The sequence below is a fragment of the Oryctolagus cuniculus genome, chromosome 17 (assembly GCF_964237555.1).
Source record: "Oryctolagus cuniculus chromosome 17, mOryCun1.1, whole genome shotgun sequence".
Taxonomy (NCBI): domain Eukaryota; kingdom Metazoa; phylum Chordata; class Mammalia; order Lagomorpha; family Leporidae; genus Oryctolagus; species Oryctolagus cuniculus.
The window spans coordinates 58,272,931-58,286,085 of record NC_091448.1 but is presented as its reverse complement, the minus strand read 5'-3'; the positions used below and the strand labels follow the sequence as shown (position 1 = coordinate 58,286,085).

At 50.7% G+C, this 13,155-nt stretch overlaps 1 protein-coding gene across 1 annotated transcript in view; it reads right to left on the bottom strand.

Moving 5' to 3' along the window:
* Window positions 1-7,718: 7,718 nt before the first annotated feature.
* LOC100352865 (heparan sulfate glucosamine 3-O-sulfotransferase 3B1) overlaps window positions 7,719-13,155 on the bottom strand; it is a 46,205-nt gene continuing 40,768 nt past the window's right edge. The window contains exon 2 of the mRNA XM_002718869.5: window positions 7,719-11,538. Within this exon, the coding sequence (XP_002718915.1) occupies window positions 10,920-11,538 (619 nt within the window). The 3' untranslated portion in view covers window positions 7,719-10,919. The remainder of the gene's footprint in view (window positions 11,539-13,155) is intronic.

Here is a 13,155-nt window from a genome sequence, read left to right as displayed (position 1 = left end):
TTCAACAGTGCCACTTGATCTTCTGGTTCCCCGGGCACTTACGGAGCTCAAGGAAACTCATGGTGCCCATCAGGACATTTGGGGAAGACAAGCCAACTGGAAAAGAGACAGTCAGCCCAGCCCCAGCCACTGCCCCTTGTAGCTGCTCACCCTCGGCGTCTGTGTTACTGCAATGACATGATCCGCCCCCAGCGGGTCCCACCCATGCTCCTACAGTGATAGCCACCCAGCTGTCCAAGCCAGAACCTGTTGGTGCCCTAGTGCGTCCCTGCCCCCTCAATTCCTTCTGTGTGTTCTCTGCGGGTCCCAAACCATGGCTGTCCCTCTATTTCCCACCTGGCCGTTGTCATCCCTGCTCCAGAGCAGCCTCCAACTGGGCCTTCTGCCTCTACCCCACATCTGCCATCCCCTCTCACACACCAGCCAGCTTCAACTTTCAGAAGTGCTAATCTGATCGGAACTTGAGCTCCTCTCAAGTTCACAGGTGCTTTCATGACCTGATAAAATAAACAGAACCCAACCTCCGAGGCCCGCCCTTATCTTACTCCTGAGGCTCCCTGGGGGATCTGTGGAGATGGATCTCGCACCAGTTCCCCAAATCCTCCTTTTTGTGCCCCCAGAAGCAGAGCTGATGGTTCCCATATTCCATGGCAAAGATTCACAAAGTCTGGAAGGATTAGGGGTGGCGTAGTGAAGAGTTAGAGCACTTTCCATCCTCCACTGCCTTCCCGGGCCACAGCAGAAAGCTGGACTGGAAGAGGAGCAACCGGGACAGAACCGGCGCCCCAACCGGGACTAGACCCCAGTGTGCCAGCGCCGCAGGCGGAGGATTAGCCTAGTGAGCCGCGGCGCCGGCCAGAGCACTTTCCAACAACAGCTCAAACTGGGTATCAGGCTGTTGTACATTGAGTTTCTTTTTTTAAAAAAAGATTGATTGATTGATTTGAAAGGTAAAGTTACAGAGAGGCAGAGAGAGAGAGAGAGAGAGAGACTTTTTATTTTTTATTTTTTTTGACAGGCAGAGTGGACAGTGAGAGAGAGAGACAGAGAGAAAGGTCTTCCTTTTTGCCGTTGGTTCACTCTCCAATGGCCGCTGCGGCCGGCGTGCTGCAGCCGGCGCACCGTGCTGATCCAAAGGCAGGAGCCAGGTGCTTCTCCTGGTCTCCTATGGGGTGCAGGGCCCAAGCACTTGGGCCATCCTCCACTGCACTCCCTGGCCACAGCAGAGAGCTGGCCTGGAAGAGGGGCAACCGGGACAGAATCCGGCACCCTGACCGGGACTAGAACCCGGTGTGCCGGCGCCGCTAGGAGGAGAATTAGCCTATTGAGCCACAGCGCCGACCAAGAGAGACATCTTCCATCTACCTGTTCCCTCCCCAAATGGCCACAATGGCTGGAACTGGGCTGAACTGAAGCCAGGAGCCAGGAGTTTCTTCCGGGTCTCCCACATGGGTGCAGGGGACCAAGCACTTGGGCCATCTTCTACTGCTTTCCCAGGAATATTAGCAGGGAGCTGGATCGGAAGTGGAGCAGTCAGGACTCGAACCTCTGTTCTTATGGGATGCCGGATGGCAGGTGGCCCGACTCACTGCATCACAATGCCGCCCCCCCCCCCCCCCCCCCCGAGACAACACATTTCTGTTGTTTTAAGCCATCCGGTTTGTGGCACTTGGCCCTGGCAGCCGCAGGAAGGCAACAGGCAAGCCTAACCTCTCCTCCCCTGTACGGGAGGGTCTCACCTGCCTGGCTGGCTATCCCTCGAGAGCAGCCTTGCTCCTTATCCCTGAGAACAGGCTCAGAACCAAGTTTACCTTATTTCTCCCAGGTTTGCCTCCTTCTCAAATGCTTATCTCCAGAGTGTGTCTCAAGGTCGTCAAAATCTTTCATGAATTTTTTCCCTGCCCTAGGAAGTCACATTCTACATTATTTTTTTTTAAAGATTTGATTTATTTATTTGAGAGGTAGAGTTACAGAAAGAGACAGAGAGAGAGAGAGGTAGAGACAGAGAGAAATGTCTTCCATCTGCTGGTTCAGGAGCCCAAGGACTTGGGCCATCCTCCGCTGCTTTCCCAGGCCATGGCAGAGAGCTAGATGGGAAGTGGAGCAGCCAGGACTTGAACCAGCACCCATATGAGATGCCGCAGGCAGAGGCTTAGCCCACTGCACCACATTCTGCATTATTTTTCAGTGCAGTTTTAGCCTCTTGGTCTTACCCTTTCTCACGCAGACTAAGCCCAAATTCCTCTTGTCTCACAGCGCAAAGTCCTTATTGTTCTTTAGCCATAAGAAACACTTCCCTAAAAGTCTCCTGGCCCCATTAAGTAGGGGCTTTTAAAATATCACCTTTTCCCCCCCTCTCTGTAAAGCTATCTTGTCACTTGTCTGTTTAATGCCTTTATCCTTTTGCCCTTGGGATACCATTCAAACCCCCTTTTAGTCTTTCATTCAACAAATAATTAAGCGACTCTCCGGTGTCACTTGGAAATACGGTGCTTGGAAAAGCAGCAGCCAGTGCTCTTCTGTCACCGAGCCTGCAGATTAGTGCAAGAGAAAGACAATAAACAAATGTACAAATCCATACGTCGCTGTAAATCAGGCAGGGGCGGGGAAGGAAGAGGCTGGATTCTCTGAGCTAAGAGCAAAGCAGACTTCGATTCAAGGACAATCCACCGTTGCTTAAGGACAGGGCAAGTTGCTGATAAATTCCTTGTTGGGCAGTTTCATAGAGGTGGTCCGATTGGAGGAGGGGAACATACAGACAGAGCTGGATGCGGCTGCTGTTGGCGTGACAAGGTAGACTGTTTTGCAGCAAAGTTTTTGTCAGTAGAAAGAGGACATTCTTAAATAATGATAAAAAGTGTGCTACAGCAAATACATGAGCCAGGAACATGGTCATTCATTTCTCTTCCTTTGCTTTTTAAGATTGATTTATTTATTTGAAAGGCAGAGTTAGAGAGAGAGGGAGAAGGAGATAGAGAGATTCCATCCACTGGTTCACTCCCCAAATGACCACTAAGCCAGGGCTGGGCCAGGCCAAAGCCAGGAGCCAGGAGCTTCTTCCAGGTCTCCCACATGGGTGCAGGGTCCCAGCACTTGAGCCATCTTCTACTGCTTTCCCAGGCCATTAGCTGAGAGCTGGATCAGAAGTGAAGCAGCCGGGACTCCGGCATATGGGATGCCGGCACTGCAGCCAGCGGCTTAACCTGCTGATAAATGTCTTTTAAAAAGTAAATAAAACTACTGTGGCTGGAGCATAGGGATCAAGGAATAGAAGGTAAAAAATGAGGCTGGGGCACACCGGGTTCTAGTCCCGGTCAGGGCGCCGGATTCTGTCCCGGTTGCCCCTCTTCCAGGCCAGCTCTCTGCTGTGGCCAGGGAAGGCAGTGGAGGATGGCCCAAGTGCTTGGGCCCTGCACTCCATGGGAGACCAGGAAAAGCACCTGGCTCCTGGCTCCTGCCATCGGATCAGCGCAGCACACCGGCCGCAGCATGCCGCCCGCGGCGGCCATTGGAGGGTGAACCAACGGCCAAGGAAGACCTTTCTCTCTGTCTCTCTCTCTCACTGTCCACTCTGCCTGTCAAAAAAAAAAAAAAAAAAAAAAAAAAAAGAGGCTGGGCAGAAACATCCAAGACAACGCAGGGAGTTGGGATTCATCTGAAATATAACGAAGGCTATTAGAGAACTTTTGGTGGGAGGAAGTCTCAGTCCAGCTTGAGTCTCTAAGACTCCTCCAGCTGCTATGAGCAGGACGGATGGGAGGCAGGAAGAGAACATGTGTGAGGTGCAGGCAGGAGGAAGACTCCCGCAGCCGCCCACCTCCAGGACGGGAGCCTGTAGCAGGTGCCAGTGACAGAGGAGATGCAACGGAATGGATGAGGGAGATTTTCTAGAAGGTGTCTTGACAAGGCTCAGTGATGGATGGGATGCGAGGAATGTGGGAGACAGAGGTGTTAGGAAGGACTCCAGATTGCCCGTGCTTGGCTGCTCCTCAGCACTTGAGATTAGGGGAGAAGATTCGGGAAGAAATGAGAGTTCAGTTGGGGGCGGGTTTATGTTTACCGAGACACCCAAATGGAGAGAGATCAGACAGCAGGTTGGCTGTTAATTTGCCTACAGTGCAGGCTTGATGCCTTCTCTCGTGGAAAGAGAAGGCTTGCAAGGCCTCCTGTGTTGAGGTCAGGATTTCTAGGAAGAATTACAAAGAGCTTCAGTGTAACTCATAGGAACAATGGCAGGTCCGGGGTGGACTGTTGGTGGGGAAGAATAATTCCTTTTATTTTTAAGATTTATTTTAATTTTTTGAAAGGCAGAGAGACAGAGAGAAAGAGAGAAGGAAAGTCAGAAAGAGAGAGATCTTCCATCTGCTGTGTGGGTTCACCCTCAAATGGCTGGGGCCCAAAGCACTTGGGCCATCTTCTGCTGCTTCCCCAGGTGCAAAAGCAGGGAGCTGGATCAGAAGAGGAGCATGGGACTTGGCCAACACACTGACATGAGATGTCAGTGTCTTAACCCCGTGCACCACAATGCCAGCCTCGGAACAATTCCTTATGTTAACTGTTTTCAGGAAACTTCTAGTTTCAAAAAAACCAGGTTGTTGGATGGGAGCAATCTCCCCTCGCCACCCCCACCCCTCGCTGCCACCAAACCTTTAAATGGGGAATACTGTGGATATGTTCATACAGGCAATTTTGTGCAAAAAATGAGACTATCGTATCATCTTTTGCACATAATGATGAGTGAAAATGGAAAATGAAACTAGAAGCTAATGCTAGGTATTGTTAAGTTTAGATGCACTTAATATTGACAACAACATGGCCAGATGACCTGGAGGAATCTTTCATTTTTATTTATTTATTTAATTTTATTATTATTTTTTTTTTATTTTTTGACAGGCAGAGTTAGACAGTGAGAAAGAGAGAGAGAGACAGAGAGACAGAGACAGAGACAGAGAGAAAGGTCTTCCTTCCTTTGGTTCATCCCCCAAATGGCCGCTACAGCCGGCGCGCTGTGCAGATCTGAAGCCAGGAGCCAGGCGCTTCCTCCTGGTCTCCCATGCGGGTGCAGGGCCCAAGCACTTGGGTCATCCTCCACTGCACTCCCGGGCCACAGCAGAGAGCTGGCCTGGAAGAGGAGCAACCGGGACAGAATCCGGCGCCCCAACCAGGACTGGAACCTGGTGTGCCGGTGCCACAGGCGGAGGATTACCCTAGTGAGCCATGGCGCCGGCCTATTTAATTTTAATGAAGCCAGGAACCAGGAGATTTTTCCAGGTCTCCCAAGTGGGTGCAGGGGCCCGAGGACTTGGACCATCTTCCACTTCTGTCCCAGGAGTGCTAGCAGGGAATTTGATTGGAAGTGGAGCAGCCAGGACTCCAACCAGTGCCTATATGTGATGCCGGCACTGCAGGCGGTGGCTTAGCCTGCTGGGCCACAGTGCCAGCCCCTACTTATTATTTTAGGGACAGACACAGCTCACAGACTGACAGGCATAGAAAGAACATTGTCTCTTCTGGTGATTCACTCCCCAAAAATGCCTCAAAGAGGGCCAAAGCTGAGAGCTCCCAGCACAGTGCAGGTCTCCCATGCAGGTGGTAGGAGCCCAGCTACTTGAACCAGCAGGGTTGCATTAGCCGGAAGCCGGAGTCGGGAGCCAGCACTGAGAATACAGCTCCACTCCAACATGGGATGCGTGAGTCCTAGTGGCTGTCTGCACTGCGGGGCTGAATGCCCAACCTGCCCGGAGGAATCATTCACCATAAATGGACATTTAGGACTTTAGGTCCATTGTGTGTTCAATCATAAAGGAAAACCGGAAATAATTATCCACCATGTACTAGATGCTGCGAATAGGCTGATGAAGATCAACTTTAGAAGATTAGGTAGAATTCGGGATGTACAGGCTATTAACTCTCTTAAAAAAATCCCTTATTCTCCACAAAGCTATGCTTCTGTTTACAGCTCACAGTTTGGGGGCTGCCTGATTAAAGAGCCCCCCGGGTGATCAAGGGAGCCTTGGCACTCCTTGAAATGCTGCAGGAGCCACTATCCTATGGCTTCCCTTCCAGGGGCTCCAGAGCCATACGGGGTGACGGCTTAATAAATTTGAAAACCGAATCTTAGACTTCTGATCCAATGGGCCACTTCCTTCCCTGTCTGCTTTAGGTAAGGTTTTCTTTCCACTGCCTCTGCCACCTCCCCCCATGCGAGGCTAATTTCAACTCCGTGCCCTGACCCAAGGTCTTTTTCCTTCGTACAAGTCACAAGGTTTCCCAAAGTGTCCAGTGAGTGAGCCTCGGGCCAAGGCTAACATGGTTTTAGTTATGCACTCTATCTAGAAATGAGTAGTGTTGCTGTTTCCACAATGCCTAGTGTTTTATGATGACCTCCTCTGTGTGGCAAGAGATTATGGCTTCTCACTAAAAACTGTATCAGGTTCCCTTTTAAAATGCAGTAAAATAAGACAGTGGATCCAATGGTTGAAGTTATAAATAGTAATTGTACAGGTGGCGAGCCGGGCCACAAGACAGAAGATACAGAAACATCATCTCGTCCAAGCCCTTGCTGCCTTTGTGTTGCCTTTGTGTGGCTGAACACTGCCAATGTGAGGAGGGAATGCCGCTGCCATCCAGACCCACTCAGCCATAGGTGCTCCGCCGCATGGCACCTGTTGTGTGACAGCTGGTTTCCCACACGCGCCCACCTTGGCCTGAACTTGGAATACAGGCCACAGCACACTGAGTGGTTGCAGGATATTCAGAAACCCAGGTAATGGCCAGCACTCTGGGCAGGGGAGGGGCAAACTCATGTCTCCAGGGAGCCTTGAGAATGATTTACAAAAAAATATCTACCCCCAAAACAGACTTTGGTGTAGCCATTAAGATGTTCATGTCCCATAATGGAGTGGTTGGGTTCAATTCAGTAGCACCAGCTTCTGATGCCAGTTCTCTGTTAATGAAGACCGCTGGGGATAGTAGTGATGGCTCAAGAAATTGGGTTCCTGCCACCCACGTGGGAGACACGGAATGAGTTCCTTGGCTTTAACCACAGCCCAGTTCTGGCCATCATGGGCATTTGGGAGTGAATCAGCAGATATAAGCTCTCTCTCTCTCTCTCTCTCTCTCTCTGTGTGTGTGTGTGTGTGTGTGTGTCTACCTGTATGCCTGCTTCTCAAATAAATGAAGAATTTTTTTAAAATGCACCCTAAATACTTGTAGTTGAGTTGGCCCCTCTAACATCTAAAAGATTGAGGCCGGCACTGTGGCGTAGTGGGTAGAGCTGCTGCCTGCAGTATCGGGATCCCATATGGGCGCCAGTTTGAGTCCCGGCTGTTCCACTTCCAACCCAGCGTTCTGCTGTGGCCTGGGAAAGCAGTAGAAGATGGCCCAAGTCTTTGAGCCCCTGCACCCACATGGGAGACCTGGAAGAAGCTCCTGGCTCCTGGCTCCTGGCTCCGGATCTGTGCAACTCCGGCCATTGCAGCCAATCGGAGACTGAAGCATCAGATGGAAGACCTCTCTCTCCCTCTCTGCCTCTCCTTCTTTCTCCATGTAACTCTGACTTTCAAATAAATAAATAAATCTTAAAAAAAAAAAAAAATGAAAGATCAACCTGCCTCAGAACGCCCGCGCACACACCTGCCACAGGTGATCAGTGGTAGGTAAAATATCACTGCCTTGCCCATCAGCAATGCATAAGAAAACACAGCAGGGCCCATAAGTTGGTAAAATATATTTTTTATTTGTTCATACAAAGAAATAGTATGAATTATCATAATTCCATTTTCTAGAAACATCTTTCTCTGTGTAAAATTAATTTGTGTTATACATAGGACAAAATACTTGATTTACTTTTTTTTGTACATATTGGCTATTCTAACATCCGGGTTACAGAAGACATACTGCTGGAATTTGCACAGTATATTACGGGGCTGAATGAGACTCAGTCATAAATTAATGTTACAAAAGTGAAAAAAAATCTAACCACACCTTTTATGCTGTATTGATCATCCTTCCTGATAAACTGAAAAGAAAAAAAAAAATGGCACTGACTCCGTGTCGGCATCTTCCATATGTACTAAGCGCTTCTAGCTCACTGGAACGTTCCACTTGGTTTTCTTTCAAAAATACCCTGCCAGGATCTGACACTGTGTTTCTCCAAAGCTCCAAAACGTTATCTGTCACCCCAAAGGACTCGCAGAGAGAATCCCATGAAGATCACTTCTCTTCCTCCATCATCCAGCAGTCACTTTACCAGGTGTCACCTCTTAGGTTAGCAAACTGTACAGACCCCTCCGAGGAAGTGTGGGATAGGAACAATGGTTTGCTCACTTTTTTTTTTAAACAACAACCAAAAAAGGGACAACACGGAGAGGAATAAATACTCCATGGAACACCAGTGCTTTACCTGTAAACTGGGGAAAAGAAAAAAAAAAAAAAACAAACCCGAAGCACGTGCGAGCACAAATCACCAAAACACGAAATGGTGGCTGTCTTCTAGCAGCTAAAAAGTTAAGCCGGGTGGCCTTGCAGATTTCTAGAAGAGGAAGAAACCCCAGGCTTCATTTTCTAGGTTGCTTAACTTCCCTGGGAGGAAGATAACGCGGGTGACTGGGGGGTCACCCTGGGGCAGATGCTACATCGGGATCAGCCAGGAGTTTCAGCCATCAGACCCCGAGGAAGAGACACACAGGATGTCTGATTTCTTTGTCTTCCAGGGAAAAACGTGCTCTACTTTAGTGGTCCTATATCTCAGCATCTGTTTGGATGCGAGGACCTGGCCAGGCATAGAGTTCTGACTCTATAGTGTTCATGACTATACATGGCCCTCTTTGTAACAGAACATCTCCTGTTTCGGGTTTTATTTTAAGGCAGGGTATAAACAGCTTCATCCAACATCGTTCAGCTTGGAAGGAAGGCAGAAAGGGCAAGCTTGCATAGGTTTCCCTTGCACTGGGTGGTATATCCTTCTCTGAGCCCTGGCCCACCAGGGGGAGCGCCCAGAAAACAGGCAGGGCAAGACTGGGTGAAGGACCTGATACTGCCCTATCGTATTACTTCAAGCAACACTATGCCAGAACTGAAATGGAAGTGTTTTCAGTTTGATTTCCAAATTGGGAAATCAAATTAGCACCCTCGGGCAGGTGTTTTTACACCCAAAGCAGTAAGAGGGAAGACCCAAGCTATGATGATGGTGTTCCTCTATGTGTAGGTTCTACCTCGCTTTGTAGAGACAGGAGGAAAAAAAGGAAAATTTATGAGACAGATCTGAGGCATGCGCAGTTCGGGATGGCCTTCCTCCCCCAAGAGAACCTACAAGGGCAGTTTTTGCTACAATGTATAAGTGAGCTTGCCCTTGCTTAAACTTTCCAGCAAACAAACACAAACCAGATGTCTCTGATCAGCTTCTACAGATGAATTCTCCCTCCTCTCTCCATACATGTTTCTTACAACACTATCAGACAAGGTACCGATACATGTACAAGCATCCTTTGTATGTCTCATGGCCCCATCATTTTGATAGTGCGTGCTCCTTCATCTCCCTACGTATCCTTTGTTGGAAGTACAGTCATTACGCAGTTCTTTTGTGGTAGAAGCATTCTGGTCTAGAAAACTCAGGACGAACTGAATCTATCGTTTATGTGAAACTGCTGTTTGGTAACCCAACTAGCCAGCCAGTCATCCTAAAAAGTCCCAATTGCTGTCTGAGCAGAGAAGTATGAAGAGGGCTTTCTGTGCCAGCAGCCCTCTGCAAAGGCCTGGCTAAAACAAGGGACAGCTGTCGCGGGGCTGGGCTTTCAGGGCTCCCAGGCACCAGCTTTCCACAATCCGCCTATACAAGAGCCACTGTAGGCTCTTACGCTCTGGCCACTGGCTCCAGGCTGTTCTGAGATGAGCTAGGAATTCCAAGGAGATATTAAGCAGAGGTGGGGTGGGGGTAGGGGTTTCCTTGCTCTGGCCTGGCCACCTGTCACTCTTGGGTCCTTTGTCTCTCTTTCCAGTTGCAGCTGTGGGATTATGGCTCAACACCCCCGGCTCCCTCTGCACCTAGCAGCAACATGGTAGACACTGATGGAGCGGGATGCACCTGACTCCCACCCCCACCCCATCCCCCACCGGGGCCCTGGGTTTGTGCTGGTGGCTCTGCAAGCTTGTGGGATTCTTTGGTGTGTCAGAGCAGAACTGCGTGCCCGGAGGAAGGGACCGGGGCGGGGGGGGGGGGGGCATGCTTTCATGCACATCAGAAGTGAAGGGACGTCCTTATTTCTGAAGCAGCACCCAAGCATCTCACACGGGTGAGCCGGGGGAGTCGGGCTAACATTTGCATACACTCGGAACTAGTGCATGGGCCCAGGAAGGTGGGCAGGGCTACCCTGCCACACCCACCCAAAGCTGCGGGAAAGCTGGTGCTTCCTCCTCCACGTGCTTGGTGGCGGTGGGGAAACATCAGCGCTGTGGTTTGCACCACTTTGAACAGGAAGCCCCTCGGAACACAGCGCTGAAGCCGGAGCAGCTCGGGGCTCCAGGGGACCCAGGCAGGAGGAGATGACGATGAGAGAACGCGCACAGCGATCGAAGGCTGAATACCCGTAACAACAAAAATCTCAAGTTGTGCTTTTCTTCTTTTTAAATATCACGAATGGGGTAGAGGGAGTGTGGGAGGGGGGCGGGGCGGGCTTGGAAGCACCATCCATTGTGGGGAACAGAACGAAACGAGATCGGAGTTGCACACTTTGGAATGTTAACAAGTTAGGAAGCTAACGCTCTGAAGAGTGTGGCTAGGCAGCTTAGTGAATTAATTGCTCATGAATTAAAAATAAATTATTATAAAATAGATTTCTGTACATTTTACATACATATACTCTCTCTCAATATATAAGCCACGGGGCTCAGCCACACGGCCCCTCCGCCCACAGCGAGCCTCAATCCCAGCCGAAGTCGTGGCCGGTCATCTGGTAGAACTTGCGGTTGAAGGGCCGGTAGAAGTCACGCAGCCGGCGCAGCGCCTCGCTGTCGATGTCCGGGTGCGGCCGGCCCTTGGTCTTGCCCAGGCAGTGCGGCTTGGGGCTGCCCTCGGGCTTCTTGAGGCAGGGGAAGCCCTTGGTCTTGTTGAAGTAGAAGTGCTTGTCCGTGATGATGCGCTTGAGGCCCAGGAAGTCCTGCACGCGGCCCAGCTCGCCGGCCGGGTCGCGGATGAGCCGCTCGCCGCTCACGAAGAGCAGCTGGCGCAGCGGGAAGTGGCGCAGCCAGTGCTCCAGGTGCTTGGCGTAGATGCCGATCTGGATGGCGCTCCACGACGTGTCGATGAGGCCCGCGCTCCTGTTCTTGAACGTCAGGCTCTCGAAGCTGGGGATGTCGGGCCGCTTGGACAGCGTCTGCGTGTAGTCCGAGATGGCCCGGGTCACCGGGTCGCGCACCACCACGATGAGCTTGGTGTCCTTGGACATGGCCGAGATGCGCGCGGGCGCCTCGCGCGTCACGAAGTAGCTGGGCGTCTTCTCCATGGTGATCTGCCCGTCCAGGGTCCTCGGCATCAGGTCCCTGGGCAAAGCAAACAGAGCAACCTCAGGTCAGACAGGGGTGCCTCTTTGGCCCCGCCTCTCAAGGGCCACGCGCGTACCCTCTGGGGACTGGGAGCCCTTGAAGAGACACGGGAGCATGCAATCAGAATCCTGCAGGTGTACTGTGCTTCCGAAGCCAGGTGGGACCGACGGACCCCAAACAGGAAGGTGCCTTTAGCAGAGGTAAAAAGGGCAAGGCAAGATTTCCCCAAGCCCTTCGGGTGGGTGGGTGCCGCCTCGCCCTTGTTTTTCAGGGTGTCCCAAACATCCAAACAATGTCAAAGCACATGAGCCTGTGGCCCCTGGATAGGTGCTTTTCCTGAAAAATAGCCCCAAGCTCTCACTGTCCACGGGTCCTTCACACACTCATACCAGCCCTGGATATTGGAAGATAAACCTCCCCATTTCTCCCCCCACAGCTTGTACCAACTGCATCACAGTGACCACAGCACAACAAAGGCCCTTCCTTCAAAAAGCAACCAAGTACCGTAGAGTTGAAACTCAGGTGTGATCAGGTAAGCCTGAGACAAACATGCCACAAAGAAGTCCCTAAGACATAACTCTAGAAGCTACCAAAAACACTCTAGATTCTTTGAACCAAAACAAAACGTGTGGGATAGCCATCACAGCATTCATTTAAATGAAAGTAGGTAGACAACGCTGCTGCAACCTACGGTAGATACAGAGCGTGATATTTAGACCAACGAGTGGTTTTGTGGTGGCAAATGAGCATCATTGCGCAAACTGAGGCTCTTGGTTATGGGGCCAATGTGTTAAGCCGCCACCTGTGATGGCGGCATTCCATATGAGTACCGGCTGCTCCATGTCAATCCAGCTCCCTGCTGATACGCCTGGGGAAGCATCAGAACATGGCCCAAGGGTCTGGAACCTTGTCACACTCGTAGGAGACCTGGATGGAATTCCTGGCTCAAGGCTTAGGCCTGGTCCAGCCTTGGCCATTGCAGTCTTCTGGGGGGAGGGAACCAGCAAATGGACGATCTCCCTCTCTTCTCTCCACCTCTCTCTATATAACTTTGCCTTTCAAATAAATAAATAAATAAATCTTAAAGTCAAGGCCTTGGTTATAAGACATCAAGTCAAAAGGCAGGTAAATAAAGCTGATATAAAATAATAGGAGACGGCACCATGGCTCAGGAGGTTAATCCTCTGCCTGCAGTGCCAGCATCCCATATGGGTGCCAGTTTGTGTCCCAGCTGCTCCACTTCTAGTCCAGCTCTCTGCTATGGCCTGGGAAAGCAGTGGAAGATGGCCCAAGCACTTGGGCTCCTGCAACCCATGCAGGAGACCCGGAAGAAGCTCCTAGCTCCCGGCTTCAGATTGGCCCAGCTCTGGCTATTGTGGCCACTTGGGTAGTGAACCAGCAGATGGTTTAAAAAAAATAAATAAGTAAAACAAAACAATAGGCTGCACAATTTTTCGTTACGGCATAAATTCTGTGACATGGCTACGCAGTGACTGCTATAAAACATCTGCTAGAGAGGCCTGAACCCAGTACTTCGGGGTCTGTGGATGCTGAGGTCCATTTTTGTAGGACATTTTCAAGCAAATCCTTAGGCAGGGGCTCAGGGAATTAGAA